The 21,308-nt window shown below is 46.0% G+C and overlaps 1 protein-coding gene across 7 annotated transcripts in view; it reads right to left on the bottom strand.

Moving 5' to 3' along the window:
- Parp6 (poly(ADP-ribose) polymerase family member 6) overlaps positions 1-21,022 on the bottom strand; it is a 30,248-nt gene extending 9,226 nt beyond the window's left edge. Inside the window, exons 1-16 of one of the 7 annotated variants that reach the window (XR_016533197.1) lie at positions 20,898-21,022; positions 19,346-19,600; positions 16,489-16,661; positions 14,998-15,075; positions 13,909-14,003; positions 13,401-13,461; positions 13,068-13,158; positions 12,322-12,388; positions 9,058-9,207; positions 7,666-7,876; positions 6,840-6,893; positions 4,291-4,386; positions 3,726-3,818; positions 2,479-2,604; positions 1,226-1,291; positions 296-363 (exon numbers count right to left, since the gene is read on the bottom strand). Coding sequence is in view for 6 of the 7 variants with exons in the window: in XM_090321637.1 (XP_090177763.1) it covers positions 296-363; positions 1,226-1,291; positions 2,479-2,604; positions 3,726-3,818; positions 4,291-4,386; positions 6,840-6,893; positions 7,666-7,876; positions 9,058-9,207; positions 12,322-12,388; positions 13,068-13,158; positions 13,401-13,461; positions 13,909-14,003; positions 14,998-15,075; positions 16,489-16,491 (1,259 nt within the window). In the remaining variant the exon portion in view is untranslated. Of the gene's footprint in view, positions 1-295; positions 364-1,225; positions 1,292-2,478; positions 2,605-3,725; positions 3,819-4,290; positions 4,387-6,839; positions 6,894-7,665; positions 7,877-9,057; positions 9,208-12,321; positions 12,389-13,067; positions 13,159-13,400; positions 13,462-13,908; positions 14,004-14,997; positions 15,076-16,488; positions 16,662-19,345; positions 19,830-20,440; positions 20,640-20,897 lie in introns of those variants that run through there. The other 6 variants (XM_090321637.1, XM_090321642.1, XM_090321641.1 and 3 more) reach the window with 6 other exon arrangements.
- Between the last annotated feature and the right edge of the window lie 286 nt (positions 21,023-21,308).

Here is a 21,308-nt window from a genome sequence, read left to right as displayed (position 1 = left end):
AGGGAAGAAGTAGAGTGAGAATTCAAGGTCGAATTCGAGCCCTAGTACAGCACCAAAAAAAAAAAAAAAACCTTTCAAGAAATGTGGAACGCTTAAAGAAAATCTGTCAGCTAAATGTCAACTTTGAAGGATCTCGGATTCTGTCATGGCAAGGCATGAAGTCAACAGTGGAAGTCCGGGAAGGAGCACAACACTGAGTATTATAAAAGATGCTAGAAACTGCTGCTGAGAGATATAGGTTCCACATCCCATACTGTGTCCCCTCCTCACCCACCGCAGCAAGACTCAGCCGTACCACTGCAGGAGAGGATGGGCCAGGGGGTCCAGCTTGTCCATCTGCTTCTTAATTTCCAAGTATGAGCCCTGTAAAACAATGGCTGTAAGATAACCTCTAGGAGAAGCGGAGCCCTTGCACTTTCCATAGACCAGCAGGGCCCACGGCAGGTTAGCCAAGGGCTACTGGAGGACAGGTGACAAGGAGTTCCCATCCTCAATGAGTCTCACAGAAGCTGGAGACTCAGGAAAAAAAAAAAAAAAAAATGTGAAAATAACCAAAAAAGCTTAGTGGGTCTCCCTCATTTTATGCAATTCCTACAGCCCTAAAAAGTTGATTGTAAATCAAAGCATAAAATCAGTGTCCCAGAAAGATTAGGCTACAGAACCCTGTGGTAAATGTTGCTAGAGCAGAGTGCTTCTGACCGGAGTGCTTCTGACCAATCTAATCAGCTCTCCAGTGTGCTCACACGGGATTTGCTGAGGATAGACCTGGCTGGAGCAAGGCGTCCAAATGAGTATTTATGCCTGTGCACTGCACACGAGGGCTGGGAAATTTGGTGAGGGACAGCAGTGAGGCAAAGGACTGTGGCTGTTCCCTGTGGCTGCCCACCCCTGGAAGACAAAAGATGCAGGCTCTGGATCTAGATCACTACCTCCAAGCCCCACTCCCCACCCTCCCAATCCCCTCAGCTCTCTAATCCCCTAAGCATTAGGGAAAATTCCCTAGTATGAACTCATGAAGGAATCAGCAACAGAGACAAATGTTGAGAGACCACACTAAGTACAGAGAGAAGACTAGGAGCTGGCAACCAGAGAACAAGACTTGAGAAGGCCACAGAGAGACTCTTAAAGAAACAAGGAGCTTATCTAAATCCTCAGCCCACCCCAACAAATGAAGCCAGAACAGGTAGCTCAGCCAAGCAAGCAGTGGACAGAGAGGGCAGAATACCTGGGTCATCTCCCGGATGGACATCACACTATCCAGAGCTTTCTGAAGCCGCTCATAATTCTTTTTCTGTGGAGTAGTAAAGAGAAGAACCAGATAAAGAACAGTACAGGAGAGAGGAAGACTTGATTAAAGGGAGGGGAAAATGACCAAAGGCCTAGACTCAAAGAAAGGATGTGTTCCTGGAAGAACACAGCGTGACACCAGACAGTTCTGGAGTTCTGGGATGGTTGGAGTTCTCTAGTGGCAGCTACCTGCGTGCTACTGAGCTTCACTTTTTTTTTGGGGGGGGGGGGTGGGGGAATATGGATGGTCTAGGAATGAAACCCAGAGCCTCGTATACTAAGCAAGAGTTCTATTATCAAGCTACACTCTAGCCCATTTACAAATGAAAACAACAAAACTAAGCACTCTCTCACAGAGGCGTCCTGAGGATTAATACCCTGACAACAGGGGAAGAGTGTGGAAGAGTACTTGATACACCAACTATATGTTATAGCTAACGTTAGGAATCAACCTGTCTGGGCCATGGGGTACCTAGACCTTTGGCCAACTGTGCATTATGGGTTTACGAACACAGGTATTTTGGAGCTTGGATTAACATCAGAATGAGAAGTCAAATAAAGTGGATTGCCCTCCTTACGTGGAAGGGTTTCATCCAGTTAGCCGAAGACCAAAATACAATGAAAGGCCTAGTGATGCCCCACACCTGCCTTTCAAGGAAAGTTTTCCTCCTGAGTTATGGCACCCATGAACTACAAAACTGGATTTTTGGGAGCCTTCAGCCTTCTGCCTCTCAGACTGGAACTTAAACCAGTCCTGGTTCTCAGGTCTCTAGACTGGAACTTGAGACACAAGTTCTCCATGGACTCCAGCTGGCCATGGAATTTAAACCTCATTCACTCATATATATAACACATCTCTTGCTTCTGATTATCTTGGGAATTCGAGTAGGGTACTTTACATGTTATCTGGCATGTAAAGTCAGGAAGCTGAGTGGCCTCCTAAGTGTACTCGGCGAGGGGAGAGCAGATCCTCAGAGGAAATCCAGGCCTCTCTGCTTCCAGTGTCATGATGTAACTAATGTTAACTTCCCTTCCTTCCTCTGACACACCCAGCTGTTCCCTCACTGAAACAGCTACATCATAGGATGCAAGAGTTCCCAGAAAACAAGTCTTCCTTTTTTCCCTTACATCCAGTCTCCATCTATCTCTATTTCTGCCTCTTAGCCCTAACTCTCTCCTTGAGCACCATACCTTCGGATTAAAGGCCAGAGTCTTGGGGTCCGTGGGGTCCACCACAGAGGGGTAAGGCTCGAAGATGATGCTCTTTCTAGGAGATTCCAAAGCTGCCCTACACATGGCCACCAGCAGATCCACTACCTGAGGGGGAAGGGGAGAAGGGGGCAAGGCTAAGTTATGCTCACTTCTATGAGCCACAGGGTATCCAGCATATTCTTTTTGGCCAGTCCTAGAGCTTGAACTCAGGGCCTGGGCTCTATCCCTAAGCTTCTCTGTGCTCAAGGCTAGCACTCTACCACTTGAGTCACAGTGCCACTTTCAGGCTGTTCTGTGTATGGGGTACTGAGGAATCCAACCCAGGGCTTCATGTAAGCTAGGCAATCACTTTACCACTAAGCTACCTTCCCAGCCCAGTATCCAGCATTTTTGCCTGATATTTTTCTTTTTAAAGATAATATGCACTGGGTAAGGTGGCTCATGCCTATAATCCTAGCTCTTCAGCAGGCTGAGATCTGAGGATCACCATTCAAAGCCAGCCGGACACTAAAGACAGTGAGACTCTTATCTCCAATTAATCACTAGAAAAGGGAAAGTGGGGCTGTGGCTAAAAGGGTAGGGCGGGTACCCTTGAGCTGAAGAGCTCAGGAACAGTGCCCAGGCCCAGAGTCCAAGCCCCATGACATATACACACACAAAAAAGAACATGTGCTCATGACTTACAAATTAGAAAATATAAGATCATAAAACATCAGGTGATAACCAAATAATTACTGAAAAAGTTAAATATTATCCTCATGCACACAAACAAATCTCATTTTCTTACCAGTAAGTGACTTAAGTTTGATGAAGTGTATATTTATATTTGGGAGTTTATTTTAAATTATATTCAATAGTTTACAAAGGAGTTACTACTAGTCCACATTTAAGTTTGATGATACTTTTGCTATGAAAATAAATTTCTTTTCAAAGTACCTCTTCTCTCCCACCTCCACACCCCCTACCCTTGCAGGAATGCACTCCTGGACTTCAGCAATCCTCGTGTTTCAATCTCTCCAGCAGTTAGTCCACAGGTATTGCCCCTATGCCCAGCTAGGCACTTACCTTTTGATATTTATATTTATAATCACTGTATCTTTACTAGAAGGATATACTGTAAGTTCTTTAACCATACCCTCTGTCACCGTACCCGGGCTTTGTCTTATAAACTACGCTCTTGTGAAGATCCTTACACATGAAAGCATTCTGGAGGCTGAACTCCCTACCTCAGCTCCAGTCGCCACCTCCTCTGCAGCTCCAGACATGACGCCCAATGTGTAGAAGGAAAAGACACACAGCTCACGAGTACAGACAGCTGGCTGCAATGACATATTAAATAGGTGGCTGAGGTACGGGCTGTGCCTTAGACAACTCTATGCTACAGTAGGAATTTGTGGCCTCGTACATCAAAAAAAACCTAAGTAGGCAAAGCTTTCATGAGAATGCCTTACAAGTACTCTTGAGTTATACTAACTTTTCAGACTTCAATGACCTCTTAGGGAGTCAAAGGCTCTCTTCTGACTTTCTAAAGCAACACTCCTATCTCTTCTATGCACTAACTATGCAAGGCACTTTACAGCAAAGCTCTGTCTACCCATGATCTGCTTTAAATGTTGAATGAGGACCATGTCCTCGTGTCCACAGCGATCCAAGCAGGATAACAGAATTGTTTTCTGAGGAAAACAATGATTTCTGGGAATATGGAAAGAATTTACTCTTTTACAATGAGAGCAAGAAGGAAAGGAGAGCTCAAGTGGAAGGCCTGGGGCTCATGGTCCATGGGGTCTCTACCTTGAGCATGGATCCATTCTGAAAGACGTGCTGCTCATCACACACCACGCAGTACTCATTCAGGGTCGGGATCCTCTGCTCAGCGTACTTCATGATCTGAGGTGAGAAAAGACTGTGTCTTCTGGGAGTTAGGCACAGACAGAGGAGCTTTTCTAATTGCTGGGATGCAAGAAATAATTTAAACTTCTTTTCCAGTTCTTTCTTCCCTTCGAGGTCTTTGCCAAAGGCAGTATCTATTCTTTTTTTTTTTAATTTTTTTTTTTTATAGCAGTATTACTTTATTTTGTTTTTGTTTTTTTTTTGCCAGTCCTGGGCTTGAGCTCAGGGCCTGAGCACTGTCCTTGGACTTTCTCAAGGCTAGAGCTCTACCACTTGAGCCTCAGCACCACTTCCAGCTTTTTTCTATGTATGTGGTACCGAGGAATCGAACCCGGGTCTTCATGCATGCTAGGCAAGCACTTTAACCACTAGGCCAAACTCCCGGCCCGAGGCAGTATCTATTCTTGGACCCTGCATTTCAACTTATGGCCTAACCCAAGAGCTAAGTTCACATACTAGTATAAAATAAGACCAAGTAGGGCCGGGAGGGTGGCCTAGTGGTAGAGTGCTTGCCTAGTATACACAAAGCACTGAGTTCGATTCCTTGGTAGCACATAGACAGAAAAAGCCAGAAGTGGTGCTGTGGCTCAAGTGGTAGAGTGCTAGCCTTGAGAAAACCAAAGAATAGTGCCTGGAATTTAAGCCCCAAGACTGCCAAAAACAAAAAACAAAAAGCTGGAAGTAGAGTTGTGGCTCAAAGTGGTAGAGCCCTATCCTTGAGCCAAAAAGAGTTCAGGAACAGTGAGTGACCAGGCCCTTAGTTCAAGCCCTACAACCAACAACAACAAAAAAGATTATGTCCCTGAAAGTGGACTATAAACAACAATAGGTGCTAATCAACTCTTAACTGAAATAGTGGTAATTACAGACTATCTCTTTAAGTCCAAATCAAATGAAGGAGTATGAGAAGCAGTAGTTCTGACTACTGAATAATAAGCCAGCTGACAGATCAAAAATGGCACTTCTGTGCTGGGAGGAAGGCACAGGCGCAGAAGCAGAGCTCCTGCACTACTGTTCTAGTCTGCTATTCTCATTTCTATATCAACCTGGTTTTTAGGTATAAATCAGGTAGTTGGGTCCATTATGGACAGTCCTATTAGGGGCCACACAAGTTTTATGGGCGGGTTATGACCTAAGGCAGACTATGACATGTGACACACAGGTGATACATAAAGCAAAAAGGACTGTAAGGGTTCTGAGGAAAGATCACACCTAGGATTAACCTTTTGTGCATATGGTAACTGAGATTGAAACCTGGGCCTTGGGCTTGCTAGGACAGTGTTCTACCTCTTCAGCTTAGAAGACATGATTCAGTTCTAGCAATGGAGTAGGAAAACTGATAACTAGAGGTCTTATGGGAAAGGTGGCATGTGAGCCATGGTTATATGAGGCAGAATTGGGAAGGGAGCCAGGAAGTGAAGTAAAAGAGATGTAGAAGTGAGAGCTTATCATGGGGAGAAAGTGATTTCTTTTTGTTTGTTTTTGTTGTTGTTTGTTTGACCAGTCCTGGGGCTTGAACTCAGGGCCTGAGCATTGTCCTTCGGCTTTGTTCTCAAGGTTAGAGCTCTACCACCTGAGCCACAGCACCACTTCTGGCTTTATTCAATGTATGTGGTACCTAGGAATAGAACCTGGGTTTTTGTCCATGTTAGGCAAGCACTCTTACCACTAGGCCAAACTGCAGGCTGAGAAAGTGATTTCTTAAAGAAGCAAACTGCCAGTAGAGAGCAGTGAAAAAGGTCTGTGAGGAAAACTAAAGGCCACTTGCACAAGAGACACCAGAGTGACAAAGACAGCAGAGCCCCAACTCTTATCTGGACACCACTTGCCAAAAACTTGCATCTGATCTTGATGGCCTGTATGTCCCTGGTAATACTGGTACTGAGGTTGGAACTCAGGGCCTACCTTGCTCCCTAAGCTTTTTTGCTCACACTGGAGCTCTACCACTTGAGCCACACTTCTGAAACATTTTTTCTGCTAGTTAATTGGAGACAGTCTTTTGCTGTTGTTGTTACTGTTGTTTGTAGGGCCTGAACTCAGGGCCTGGGTGCTGTCCAAGAGCTTTTTTGCCCAAGGTTGGCACTCCACTTTGAGCCACAGATCCACTTCCAATTTTCTGGTGGAGATAAGAGTCTCACAGACTTTTCCTGCCTAGGGTGGCTTTGAACCTCAATCCTCAGATTTCAACATCTTGAGTAACTAGGACTACAGGTGTGAGCCACCAGTGACGAGCAAGATAGTCTTCAATGAACTTTTGTACCTGGGCTGGCTTTGAACCACAATCCTCAGGTTTTAGTCTCCTACATAGCTAAGTGGATGTCCTCTTTTGCCCTACCCACTCAACACAGTACGGTTCTGAGAGGAAGGCAACTCAGGAAATACTGAACCAAATAGAGAGCCAAGAAGCCTCAGAACATATAGTTAGAAAGCAGGGTGCTGGGCTTGATTACCTGAACTAGGAACCCGAACTCCAGAGTGGGGATGTTCTTGCAGTGACCACTGACCTAGAAAGAGTACAAGACAGACCCCATTAGCTTCTACAAAACAGGCCCTACACACACCTCACCCACACCCATCACCCAGTGTTCTCCTAAAACAGCTAAGCCTTCGCTTAGACTGGCCTAGGAAATATCAAAGCTGGAGAAATCATCTTTAGACATTTTTGCCGAAGGCTCTGAAAAAGCATTTGTCTCTTGATAACCCTCTTCAAAATAGATGGAATAAGCCAGGTTCTGGTAGCTCATACCTATAATGCTAACTACTCAGGGGGCAGAGATCTGAGAATTGAGGTTCAAAACAGAAAACGCAGACAAATGTAAGAGATTCTTATCTCCAATGAAACAGTAAAAAGCCAGAGGTAGAAGTGGTAGGTCTGGAGTTCAAACCTCTGTACTGATGTGTGCGTGTGCGTGTGGATGTATATGCCCACGCACAACACACATGCACGCACACACAGAGGGAATAAGTTAGCATAGCAACTGACTACTGTTACTAACCATACCTAATAAAATCATGAATGACTCCTTCGGACACCCATCTCCAGACTCTATTTCATGATACACTACTATACAAACCCATGACTCAAGTTTAGTAGAAGTTCTAGATATTAAAAAAAAAAAAAAGTGTTCTGGTCTACCCATGCATAATATATGCCCAGGTCTGACCTCAGCTGTCTGGACAACCACTTCTGCCATCTCCCACACCTCCACCTCCACTCCCATCCCCACCCCACCCCCACCCTCCGCATACCCATCAAGCCCTTCGCAGCCCATGTACCAAAGGAGAGGTCCGTGCTGGGGGAGGGAGGCCCACGTGCTGGGGGCACAGGAGACCTGCCTGGGGGCTGGGAGGGTAGCCAAACACCTCTACTTTGGGGTTCTTCATGGTGCAGGAGATGGAACGGTTCATGAGGCGCCCCACACGAAGCTCTGGTACACCCAGTTTGCCTTTCAGCATGGAGTCCTGTATGATAGGGAAGCTGGGCGACCTGAGGAGACAGAGCAAAAGGAACTAAGAAAGCTGAGGATTCAGTGTGCACTCTAATTGGGGAAAAGAGTCAAGAAAACCCAAGAACTTAAGCCCAAAACAAAACCTCACATCTCAGCAATGTTCATGGATCTTAAACCCTGTGAAGATAATGTAGGTTATACAATTGAAAGTCATCCTCTAGTCTTCAGATGGGGGACTGGGGAAAAGATGCTTGGGCTGGGCTCTCAGGCCAGGCACAGGACAACTTTGGGGGAATGCCTAGGTCATTTATGCATTTTGTGAGAGAGAAGGATTAAGTGTTAACTGAGATACTAGGCAATAGGTGACTGGATAAAGAACCTAATGTCCAATATCCATCAGCAAACCATAAATCTGGATTTGTGCATTGCTTTAGGGAGATCAGAAGGTCCCAAGGACTAAAAATATAGACCTGGAGCCAGATAGGGTAGTTAACATCTATAGTCCTACCTTCTGAAAAAGAGGAAAATGGAGGACCACAGCTCCAGACTAGCTTAGGCAAAAAGTTCATGAGACATTTCAACCAATAAAAAAGCTGAATAAAGTGGTGTGTACTGTCACCCCAGTGTAGGTGGACTAAAGTCAAAGCAGGTCCAGTCAAAATAAAATACCTCATTACAAAAGAAAAACAAAAAAATAAAGGGGCTGAGAGTATGGCCTAGTGTTAGAGTGCTTGCGTAATATGCATATAGCCCTGGGTTTGATTCCTGGGTACCACATACACAGAAAAAGCCAGAAATGGTGCTGTGGCTCAAGTGGTAGAGTGTTAGCCTTGAGAAAGCCCAAGGACAGTGCTCAGGCACTGAGTTCAAGCCCTAGGACTAGCCAAAAAAAAAAAAGGGGGGGGGGGATGGCCCGAGCTGGGTGATGGTGCTGGTGGCTCATAATCCTAGCTACTCAAGAGGCTGAGATCTGAGAATTACAGTTCGAAGCCAGCCCCACCAGAAGCCAGACTGTGAGACTCTTATTTCTAATTAAACACTCAAAAACCTGAAGCAGTGCTGTGGCCCACGTGGCAGTGCACTAGCCTTGAGCACAAGAGGTTTGAGGATGGCGCCCAAACACTGAGTTCAAGCTCCCCCTAACGACAAAAAAAGGGAGGAGGAGGAGAAAGACTTAAGGTGAGGAGATTAAAGGGGATCAGCTCTAGGGTGTACTCACTTGGGGATAGGTGAGAAGATGCTGAGGCCAGCTCGAAACTTCTTGATGGTACCACTTGCCTTGAACCAACTATGTCTTTTCTCCTGCTGGGTCTTCAAGAAATCGTTGCTTAGATGTTTCCATTGCTGGGATGTGAATAGACCAAGGATCCTGAGGGTTCAAAAAGCATCGCAGGCTGAAGCAAGATGGAGTGCTCAGAGCAAGGATGGCAAAGCAGGTTGTATTAGAGGAATGTGTCTAAATACTCATTGACAGGGGCTGGGAGTTTGGCCTAGTGGTAGAATGCTTGCCTAGCACCACAAAGACCCAGGTTCAATTACCCAGTACCACATACATAGAAAAAAATAGACAGAAGTGGTGCTATGGCTCAAGTGGCTCTATCCTTTAGAAAACCCAAGGACAATGCTTAGGCCCTGTGCCCAAGCCCAGGACTGGCAAATAAAAAAAAAAAAGTTGGAAGTGGTACTGTGGCTCAAGTGATAGAACTCTGGCCCTGAGAAAGCCCAAGAACAGTGCTATTGCCCTGAGTTCAATGCCCAGAACAGGCCAAAAATAAAAATAAAAAAATACTTAGTGACAGGACCATTACACTAAAACTCTTTTTGCACTCTTAAGTTTGATAAAACACTCTCTCCCAGTGCCTACCCTAATATGAGACAGAAAAAGTCCAAAGAACTTGAAGGTGAACCTTCAAAGGCTATAGACCTCAAGACTTACCGCCAAGGACGACCACGGGGGAGAGAGCACGGATAACCACAGAGGCAGCAGAACAGAAGTTAGTATCACCCTCTGCCTCATAATAGGGGGTGAAAAGTCACATCCCCAAATTTATGGTTTCCAACTCCCATTCAGACTTGCCAGTCCTTTCACTCACCCTTCCTGGGTTCTGTCTAGCATCATTACACTACTAGACAAAATTCCCATCAGCTTCTTCAAAATCTTACAATAATGACTTTCCCTTGTAGAACCAACACTATTACCAAATCCATGTCTGTGTCCACCCTGACCTTGGTCCCTGTGCTCTGTGGAGACAAGGCGAGTCCTACCTAAGACTGAGCTCTCTTGAGCTCACAGTCCCTTCCAGGCTTGCTGAGGGCCCTGATCTATCAGCCTCCTCTTGAGTCGTCATGCCCTAAGACTACAAATTCCAGCTTCCCATCATCTCGGTTCCGCATCTGCCTCACCATCGTCCCCTGCTATCTTCCCCAAAATTCTTTACCTCCTCCTTCCTGGTTCCCCTTTCTTGTCAGCCAATAATTTTTCAGCTCTCTGTATCCTGCTTTCTCCCTTGAGCACTCACAAGTATATTCTCCTTGCTGCTAAATCCAGCGGACATTCCTAAGTCTTCTTCCCTCCACTACCCCCGGCGAGTCCTGGGGCTTGCACTCAGGGCCTGGGCACTGTACTTGAGCTTTCTCAAGGTTAGCGCTCTATCACTTGAGCTACAGTACCATTTGTAGCTTTTTCTTTTTCTTTTTTTTTTTTTTTGCCAGTCCTGGGCTTGAGCTCAGGACCTGAGCACTGTCCTTGGACTTTCTCAAGGCATAGCACTCTACCACTTGAGCCTCAGCACCACTTCCAGCTTTTTTCAATGTATGTGGTACCGAGGAATCGAACCCAGGTCTTAGTGCATGCTAGGCAAGCACTCTACCACTAGGCTATAAACTCCTGGCCATTTATAGCATTTTCTGACTAGTTTTTTGGAGATAAGAGTCTCACCAACCTTACTGTCTAGGCTGGCTTTGAACCATGATCCTCAGATCTCAGCCTCCCGAGTAGCTAGGATTACAGCCATAAGCCACCAGCATCCTTCAGGGTTTATTATTGGTTGGCCTACTCAGATAGTTTTTCAGGTAGTTTGGGTGTTAGTTCTGATTCTGTTTTCTTTTCAACTTATCATGCTCTGCCCCAGCAATCCTATGTTCATTGATTGTAATTTCTACCCACACTAATGGCTTACCTTTCACTCTTATCTGAAAGTAACAAACTGACATATATATATTGAACATCTCCACTTGTATTCTAAAGTAACCCCGCCCCCTTTTTGTAGTCATGGACTGGAGATATGAGTTTCAAAACCTTTCTTGCCTGGACTGGCTTTGAACTGCTATCCTCAGATCTCAGCCTCATGATTACAAGCATGAGCCACCAATGCCTAACTACACAGAAAACTTTTATCCATGCTTGACAGCCATGATTCATCTCCCTCTTATTTTTTTGCACGAAGCTCTCCCCATCACCAACATGAGTCACTCCTCCTTTGCTGTCCTTTTCACACCCTCTATGTTCATGGTTGCACTTGTGTTGGACACTATTTGGAACAGGACTAAGATGGAAAATACGCTGCATTTCTCTTTATATACAAATATTTGGAAGAAAATTATCAGCAGAGGCCAAGAGTTTATCCTAGTGGTAGAGTGCTTGCCTAGCATGCATGAAGGCTGGGTTCAATTCCTTGGCACCACATACACAGAAAAAGCTGGCAGTGGTGCTGTGGCCCAAGTGGTACAGCGCTAGCCTAGAGAAAGTCCAAGGACAGTGTTCAGGCACTGAATTCAAGCCCCAGGACTGGCAAAAAAAATAAATAAATAAAAAATTATCAACACACTCAATAATCTGAAGTGGTTTGAGTTCCTAGAGCCCATTGAGGAAATCACAAGAGAATAAAAACAAACTGAATGCAGGGCTGTACTGTCCTTTATATACTAAACAATGATGAGATCCTCCCTAAACTTCCAGTTTATCACTATAACTACAGGTGGACCGGACCCTCTATAATCATAAATTTGGCTCCTGAATTTAACTTTTCCTGGGCATGTTATCAAAAAGACAGTTTGGGAAGAAAATATTCCATCCATAACTCTGCCTATCCATTCAACATAGTGCTATAGATTGAATCTTGTAAGTGCTCCAAAAGGCCTGTGTGCATGCTGGTCCCCAGCCTGTGGCAGCACCTATAGAAGGCAGGCTCAGTGGAAGTCAGGTCCTTGGGGATATGCCCTCAAAGCGATATTGTAACCCCAGGTTCTCCTCTTCCCTTTGCTTACCTGCCACAAGGTCAACAGGCCATATCCACCATATGCTCCCAACATGGCAAACTATGCTGCTGAAGGCCCAAAGCCACATGGACTCACACCGCCAAAATGGAACGAGGTAAACCTTTCCTCCTTCCCCATATCTCAGGTATTTTTCATAGAAATGACTAACACAAGTATCTATTCACTCCCTCACTAGTCCATGACCAGAAAAGTTCAAAGGTCTTACTTTTTCAACTGAAGACCCAGCCCAAATCCTTCCTTATTTGACGGCTGGAAAACCTCAATCGACGGTTCTGCAAAAAGAAAGGAAAATTCCTAGTAAGTACCTATTTCCATCCTCCTGAGCCCAGAGCCACAGTGGCTCTGGACTGGCAGTGGGACAGTATTCTGAATCTAAAAAACCACATGTTCCCGACTTTCCTAGGTATTAGAGATGCTCCAGATGATTTCAGATCATACAGATGTTGCAGACTACTCTAGATACTCCAGACTAACCAGGATACTGCAGATACTCTAGACTACCTTAGATATTCCATACTATCCTAGGTACTACAGGTGATCGAGACTACCATAGATACTCCAGATACTCCAGACTACTCTAAATACTAGATACTCCACACCAGATAGTACAGACTCCAGTCTACTCTAGATACTACAGATGCTCCAAACACTAATTGTGGAAGGGAAAAATGCTGAGGCAGAGGGTAGATTCTAGAAGTGATCTCAACGATTTTATATATCTTCATTAGGAAGTTGGAGGAAGGAAGAAAAATAAATGATAGCTTGAACTAGACAGAGAACTACTTCAACCATGGAAGCCTTTAGGAAATGGCCTAACATGATAGGAGATAAAACTACCAATGAAAAGACACTGAAAAGCCGCTCCAGTGGCCACCTTTCCAGTTTTTTTTTCTATATCAGCTAACGTGGGACGTACAGCACCTGTTTGCCTAAGGTCACCACCGCCTTTACCTGGCCCATCAAGATACTGTGAGAGAGAAAAGCGCAGTCGTAACACAATGGGTTCTGTCCGGAGGACCTTCCAAGCTGTAGACACTTCCTCCTACGAGAAACAGGGAAACAGCTTGCAGTTTTCCACACAGAGGAATGGACGGCAAGTTTCCCACGTATGACACAGACATGCACATGACAGTACACACCACTGTCTGTTGATGGTCTAGGAAAGAGAGAGATGAAAGAATATGTGCTCCAAATACAGCACTCAGGAACAAGACTCCTGGCCCACATGACAAAGTCCACAAGTTCAGCTAGACATGGTGTTGGCAGGTGCTAGCGACCACTTACATCGAGGAAGCTGACGTTGATATGGAGGTCGATGTCCACGTCGTCGATAGTTCCATACTCTCTACGGAGACACAGGCAAGTACACATGAGGCTCATTAAGGGAGAAAAGGAAGGAACAGAGACGGAAGTGGAGGGAGAGCTAGCTGAGCCTGAACAGAGGAGAGGAAAGGACGGAAGGCTTTTCTCTATGTTCAGTCTTATCTAGGAGGCATCCCTCTGGGGGAGAAGCCCTTCTCACCTCAAATGTGAAAGTATTGGCCTATAGGGGTTTAGACAAGAGGGAATTTTGAACAAACATAGCCTGACTTCCCCCGCTCCCCCCCACACACACTTACGTCAGCCGGGCTTAAACATTCAGAGCAATTTCCATCACTGAGCTCATAGTTATTCCCCAGCACACCATCAAAAGGAAAAAAAAAAAACAAAAACAAAAACAAAAAACCCTCTAGCCTTCAGCAACTCAGAAAGAAGTGGCCAGCCTGCTCCCCTGTCATTCCTGGAGTCCCACCTGATAGACACCGAGTTCTCACTGTAGATTTCCTTCACAGCTTCAATGTCTGCATCAAGTTGTGGGTGTCGGTACAGGTCAGCTGCACAGCTACCCTGAAACAGCAGCAAAGAATGTTGATAGCAGAAGGGGCAGAAAGAAATAAACAATGAAGAGGAGAAATGAGAATTTAAAAAACTAACAAGAGAAGACAATAGGAGCAGAAGAAACAAAACAGCAGGAGTATGGGGACATGAAAGGCACTTTCCCTTCTCCCTGGTGGTAGTGCTTTTTCTCTCAGACCATAACCTTTTATGAAACCTCAGAAAGAGTCTATCTAAACAGCATTTTTGCCAGCTGCCAGTCTTTCATGCCTATAATCCTAGCTATTCAGGAGGCTGGGATTTGAGGATCAAAGTTCTGAACCAGTCTGGAAAGAAATGAACAAAACTCCTTATCTCTGATTAACTAGCAAAAACTAAAGGTGGAGGTATGGTTCAAATGGCAGAGTGCCATCCAGGAGCAAACAAGCCACATGAAGCTGGCCACAGTGGCTCATGTCTATAATTATAGCTACTCAGGAACCTGAGATTTGAGGATTGTGTTTCAAAGCTAGCCCAGGCACTTAAGTCCACGACACTCTTATCTCCAATTAACCACAAGATAACCGTAAGTGGTGCTCTGGCTCAAGGGTTAGGGCAGTAGCCTTGAGCTGAAGAGCTCAGGAACAGTACCCAGGCCCAGAGTTCAAGTCCCACAAGAGACAAAAAAAAAAAAGGAAAAGCCACAAGACTACACCAAGCCAAGTTCAAACTCAGGTTTGCCCTCTAAAGAGCAATGTGTGTGAGCAATGTCCCAGAGAGCACTCTGATTGGAAACAATCCTCACTGACTAATGGGGAAATGAGGATGGATACAATGGATGCCGTTTACTCAGGAACAGGAGTTAAGCCCCAGGCAGGGACACAGATACTGAGTCAGCTATTGACAAGACCATAACTGGTCCACACCAATACAATCCCTCATCTCAACTCTGTCCCAGAACAGCCACTTTCACTCATGAAATCTCAACTCCCCTGCCCACATTAAGCTTTGCAGAGTGCAACCTCACCTGAACTCCATAGAGAAATTCCTCAGATTCATTGTCACCTTCTGAGTCATCATCATTCCAGAACTGGCCTTTGATGTCCTAGAGTTGAGAAATGGAACATGTTCCTTGTCAGGATTCTGTTAGTGCATAAATCAGGTGAGGTGACAGTATGGACACAGATGCCCACAGGGAATGGAAATATTTGCCTGAGCAGAAAAACTAGGGCCTTAAGCTCTTCACACCTCTCTTAATTCTCTGGGAGTCTGTGTCCTGCCGAATCTGATCCTATCTGTGACCTAGCTCTCACTTGGTGGGACAAAAGAAAATCACAGAGAATTCTGGCTTTCCTAAGACACAATATAATGACTTAGGCTTTGGCTGTCAACAGGGAAGAGGGACACAAAAAAAGATTTCAATCTCAAGGTTTATTTCTAGCGCCGGCCTCTGCTGGATCACGGCCCAGGGCAGCTCTCAAACACACCTAAGCACACTTGTTCCAACATCCCCTTCTATTCCTTAAGGCATTTTCCTTCCTGGAAAACCTAGTCATAAATCCTAGCAACCAGGTTTATACTATTTCCATGGTCCTACCTCCCTTAATTTAATATATATTTTGCCAGTCCTGGGGCTTGAACTCAAGGCCTGAGCACTGTCTTTGAGCTTTCTCAAGGCCCTCACTCTACCACTTGCGCCACAGCAACACTTTTGACTTTTTCTATCCATGTGGTACTGAGGAATCAAACCCAGGTCTCCATGCATGCTAGGAATGCACTCTACCACGAGGCCATATACCTGGCCCTCTCCTTTAATTTTAAAGAGTCATATTTTTCAGAAGAGCAAGAAAACTTGGTGACAATGGTTCATGCCTGTAATGCTGATAGCTGAGGACTAAGGTTCAAAGCCAGCCTGAGCAGACAAATCTGATACTCTTACTCCAATTATCTGGCAAGAAGCTGAAAGTTGAGGCATGGCTCAACGGGTAGAGTGCTAGTCGTGAGTGAAAAAACTGAGCCGAGTGCAGGCCCTGAGTTCAAGTCTCAGAACTAGCATGCAGTAGCACACACATAGTAAAGCCAGAAGTGGTGCTGTGGCTCAAGAGATAGAGCACTAGCCTTGAAGAAAGCCCAAGGGCAGTGCTCAGGCCTGAGTTCTGTCCCCAAGACTACGCCCTCCCCCTAAGAAAAAGTCAAAAGGACAAATACCAGGGAAAATGAAGTCTGTATTCTTTTTTTTCTTTCTTTTTTTTTGTGGGTCATGGGCACTGTCCCTAAGCCCTTCGGCTCAAGGCTACTACCCTTGGGGCAAGCCCCACTTCCTGTTTTCTAGAGGTTAATTGGAGATTAGAGTCTCAGGTCCTTTTGTTCCTGGGCTGTCTTTGAACCTTGATCCTCAGATTTCAGACTCCTGAGTAGCTGGGATAACAGACATGAGCCACTGGCACCAGCTATCAAGTCTGTATTCTTATCTCATCTATCCCTGACAAGCTGGGAGAAGAGGGAAGTCCATTCTCACCATTGGGTCAGTGGGTCACACACACTCCCGGGTCAGTGCTAAGCAGCACCCCTCCATACCACCAGCTGAACCCAGGCCAATGAGACAGGCATTTAGGAGGCCACACAGGGAGGTGTGGGAGAGGTGATGTCAGGGGCCACTGGAGACCTTCTGCCGCGTAGCAAGTCACTGTCCTGTGGAAAATAGTAACAATGGATTTCATCGGTACTTCACACCTGGTTGCTGCATATACAGGCACACTTTTACCATCCACATCAATGGACACTTGCCTGCAGACATGCTCATATGCAATCATGGACATTTATTTTTTTTATTTTATTGATTTATTTTTGTCCATTGTGAGGCTTGGACTCTGGCCCTGGGCGCTGTCCCTGAGCTCCTCAGCTCAAGGTTACAGCCCTATCCCAGGAGCCACAGCGCCATTTCTGGTTTTCTAGTGGTTTATTGGAGATAAGAGTCTCAGGAACTTTAGTGCCCTGGGCTGGCTTTGAACCTCGATCCTCAGATCTCAACCTCCTGAGTAACTAGGATTACAGGGGTGAGCCACAGGGCCCAGCTCAGACATTTCTATGTATAGCCATGAAAGCACTAAATAAACATAAGATACTGTCATTCTGTTCAAACTGGAGACCTGGGACTGGAGCCAATTGCTGCTCTAGTTCATTATGCTACAACATCCCGAGTCAAAAGAAAGAATGGCAGGACCACCTGCTTCGACTATCTCTGCTTCATCATTCTTCACAGTACCAGCCTTCATCAGAGATAACAACCAGAGCAGACTCATTTACATTTATATAAATATTACTAGAAGTCATTTTATGATGATTATATCTAGCTACAAAGTCCTCATAAACACTGAAGATGTGCCAGTGAACATGGTTTGAGCTGTTGTAGCCAAACTAATGCTCTGGAATCATCTTGGAACCAAGATAATTATGAAGGCACTATGTAAGATTACCTACCCAAATAAATTTATATAATGGTCCCAGCAATGGCTCAGAAAAACACCAATCCTTAGCCTTTGCCCCACCTTATACCAGACAATTTTAACAGAACTAGAGCCTCCTTATGCAAGGGGAGTAAGGGGTGACAGCTAGAAAAGCTTTCTAGCTGGGTGCTGGTGGCTCTCACCTGTAATCCTAGTTACACAGGAGGCTGTGATTTGAGGATCACAGTTCAAAGCCAGCCCAGGCAAAAAGACTATGAGACTCTAATCTCCAATTAAACACAAAAAGTCAAACATGGAGCTATAGATAAAGTGGTAGACTGGTAACCTCAAGCAAAAGAGTTCAGAAATAGTACCATAATCCTCACTTCAAGCCCTAGAACTGGCATGCATGAGCGCAGCACACACGCACACGCACACGCACACGCACACGCACACACACACACACACACACACAGTGCAATTTCAGTTCTGAGATAAAGTAAATTGATATGAGATTTGCTTTAAAATCCTACTTCAATACCAATAAATACACAAAGGAAATGGGAAAACAGATTAAATAAATTTGGCACTGATGAAGGTGAATAATGTACATAGGGGTGTCCTTTTTTTTTTTTTTTAATTTTTTGAGGGGAGGTGAGTCATGGGGCTTGAACTCGACCTGAGCACTATACCTGAGTTCTTCAGCTCCAGGCTAATGCTCTACCATTTAAGCCACAGCACCACTTGCAGTTTTCCAGTGGTTAATTGGAAATAAGAATCTCACTGACTTTTGTGCCTGGGCTAGCTTTGAACTTCCATCCTCAGATCTCAGCCTCCTGAGTAGCTAGGATTATAGGCATGAGCCATTGGCATTCAGCAAGAGTATCTTATTCTCATTTTTTGTATAGAGCTGGAAAATTTTATAACAAAAAGTTTTAAACCAAAGGCCCCTCTCACAAGGGTTCATAGAAAGTCAACCCTAAATACTACTAACAGGGTAGCTAGCCCTTACTTCCTCGCTGTCCTCCACACACAAGAATCAGGGTTTAGAAGGCTCAAGCAGTAAAGCAAGCACTTAGCAAGTGGAAAACCTCAAGCTCTACCTCCAGTAGTGTGGGAGGGGGAGGGGAGAGGGAGACAACACAGCAAGTACCTTCCTACCAAAGCCTGTCTCTGCTGTTTCTCCTTCTTAGAATGTTTCTTCACAGATAACTATACTGCTCAAAGGTTACTCTAACTCACCTATGTGAAGTGTAATACCCTAACACATGCAACAGACTAACATACAATCTAACACACATGCTGGCACTCTTTATCCCTCTTTACTATTAAGGCTGCACAACGCATCATAGCTAACACACACTTATGTGCTATGTCCCAGACTCTTTAATACATTTCCTGAATTACTGAACAATCTCTCGGCTGTATATCTAAGTCACATAGAAAATACATAAAAGAACGTAAATATTTTTACACAGACACAAAATCATAGAAAAATGATTTTGGATGGTAAATGAGGATGACATGCACATGGGAAAAGAGAACCATGAAATCTGTTAAAGTTGTTTTAAAAACCCATAATCCTAGAAACTCAGGAGGCTAAGATCTGAGGATTGCAGTTCAAAGCCAGCCTGGGCACAAGAGACCTGTGAGATTCTTATCTCCAATTAATCATCAGAAAACTGGAAGTGGCGATGTGGCTCAATGTGGTAGCGCACTAGCACAGAGCACAAAAAGGCTCAGAGACAGTGTCCAGGCCCTGAGTTTGAGCCCCAAGACAAGCAAAAAAAAACAAAGATGGAGAAAAAGAGGATGGTGGTGAGTTTGATGGGGCACATTGTTATGTATGGAAATGTCACAATGAAATTCCGCTGTACAATGAATATATATGCTAATTTAATAACATTTCTTAAAACCAAGACTTTTCACCTTCAGGAACAGTTGGAAATCAGTATATGAAGATCTTTGTAAGATGCAAAAATAAACAGTCAAATGTTGATCTTGTGACCCCCAGAGGAACACTCTTAGATGGAGGCACTAATGTTCAGCCTGGGTTGCTCTGGGTGAGTAGTAGAATGGTGTGGCAGCGTAGGACAGAAGTGCCAACTTTCTCAAGGTCTCTGTCACTGGAGAAGTCAAGAATATCTCAGCATCTCTCCAAGGGCTGTTGCTTAGTTTCTGTTGCTGTCACAGGAAAGAAAAGTAGTTCAAAGAGAGGGTTTTTTAAAGATACAGTTGTGAAAAACAGCCTTTACAAACCAAGCCGCTTTACCAATAGGGACTAGATTCCTGAATTCTAAATGCCCTTTCCTAAGAGAGAAGGAAAACAGGTTTAAGGGGTACAGACAGGAAAATAGGCAGGTGATGGGTCATTGTTTTCACAGAAGCACAAGCATTTAAATAATAATAATAATAATAATAATAATAAGGCTTCAAGGATGATCTAGAACAAAGCTTTCAGTTTTTCTAGGCCTAGGGCACATCACGCAATTTGCATAAAGCTAGGAGTATCTTGGAAATCAAGACCGTTTTTTGACAAGTTCTAATTACATCTGATTTTTCTGTGGTACACTTATAACTAATTAGAGTTGTTAATAACGCGTTAAGAATACAAAGCTATCTGATTTCTGGAAATGAGATAAAGAAGGGAAGTTGGACCAAGAACAGACTACAGAAAGCATGCCCAGAGAAGGGTGCTGTGAGGCTTTATGTTTCTTTCTGATGGTGGCACCTAGTGGAGAATGCTTCAAATAATTCCACGGGAAGAGCCAAATGTAAGTTAAGCCTCAAGTCTGGATCACACACACACACACACAAAGTCTTGCTTTGTGTTTTTACGACGGTATTGGGTCTTTGAACTCAGGGCCTGGGTGCTGCTGTCCCCGAGCTTTTGTGCTCAAGACTGGCGCTCTACCACTTGAGCCACAACCCCACTTTCACCCTTTTTGGTGGTTCACTGGAGATAAGAGTCTCCTGGATTTTCCTGCCCGGGCTGGTTTCGAACCGCGACCCTAAGATCTCTACCTCCTGAGTAACTGGGATTAAAGTACGGGCTCTCAGCCTGATCCCGGTGTGACCGCGTTGGGTCCGGTCAGACCGGTCTGTAGGTTTGACAAGACACCCGCGGTCGTGGGAGAGGAGCCGCCCCCGCTCCGCCACGCGTGCCAGGGCCTGGCCGCGGAGGGGCGACCCGAGCCCTGGTGTCTCCACTGGCGTCCGCGCGGCGGGCGAAGCCAGGGCCGGGATGGGGGAACGCGGGCCGGGCAGGCCGCGCGGCCGCCTAGGGACCACAGCTACTGCCCATCTCGGGAGCCCCACGGACAGCGAACGCCTCCCGGGGAAGGAGCTGCACGGATGGCGCCGCCCGGCCCAGCCCGGCGCGCCCAGCCCGTCAGTCCCCGGCCCTTCCCGCGGCCCACCACCCCGCCCCGCGTCGTCCCCGTGGCGGACGCCCCCACAGGGCGGCGTCGCGAATACTCACGGCGACCCCGGGCCGCACGCGGCCGCCGCCGAGGGGGACGAGCGGCCCGGGACGCCCCGCGGGGGCGGAGCGGCGGGCCGAGGGGCGGGGGCCGGGCCGGCGGGCGGGCGAGGTCGCGCTCCTCACGCTGAGCCTCTCCGTCACGGACGCGCTGAGCCAGTCTGCGCAAGCTCACGCGGCGACGTCACGATCACGAGGTACGCCCCCGACCAATCACCACGGCGTCTGAGTTCAGGCGCGACTCCGCCCCCGCGAAGCCAGCCCTGGGGCGCCTGCGCAGTGGGCGCCATTGGCGAGGAGGGGAGGGTGCGGAGCGGGTGGGTGGTGCCTGCGCCCTGGTGCGTGGGGGAAAGGAAGAGAGGTTCCGAGGGCGAAAGGAGGGCTCTCCACAGGCCGGCCCGTGCCTGGAGC

Source organism: Megascapheus bottae, chromosome 30 (genome assembly GCF_031878675.1).
Source record: "Megascapheus bottae isolate mThoBot1 chromosome 30, mThoBot2.hap1, whole genome shotgun sequence".
Lineage (NCBI taxonomy): Eukaryota > Metazoa > Chordata > Mammalia > Rodentia > Geomyidae > Megascapheus > Megascapheus bottae.
This window is presented reverse-complemented; position numbering and strand designations above follow the sequence as displayed.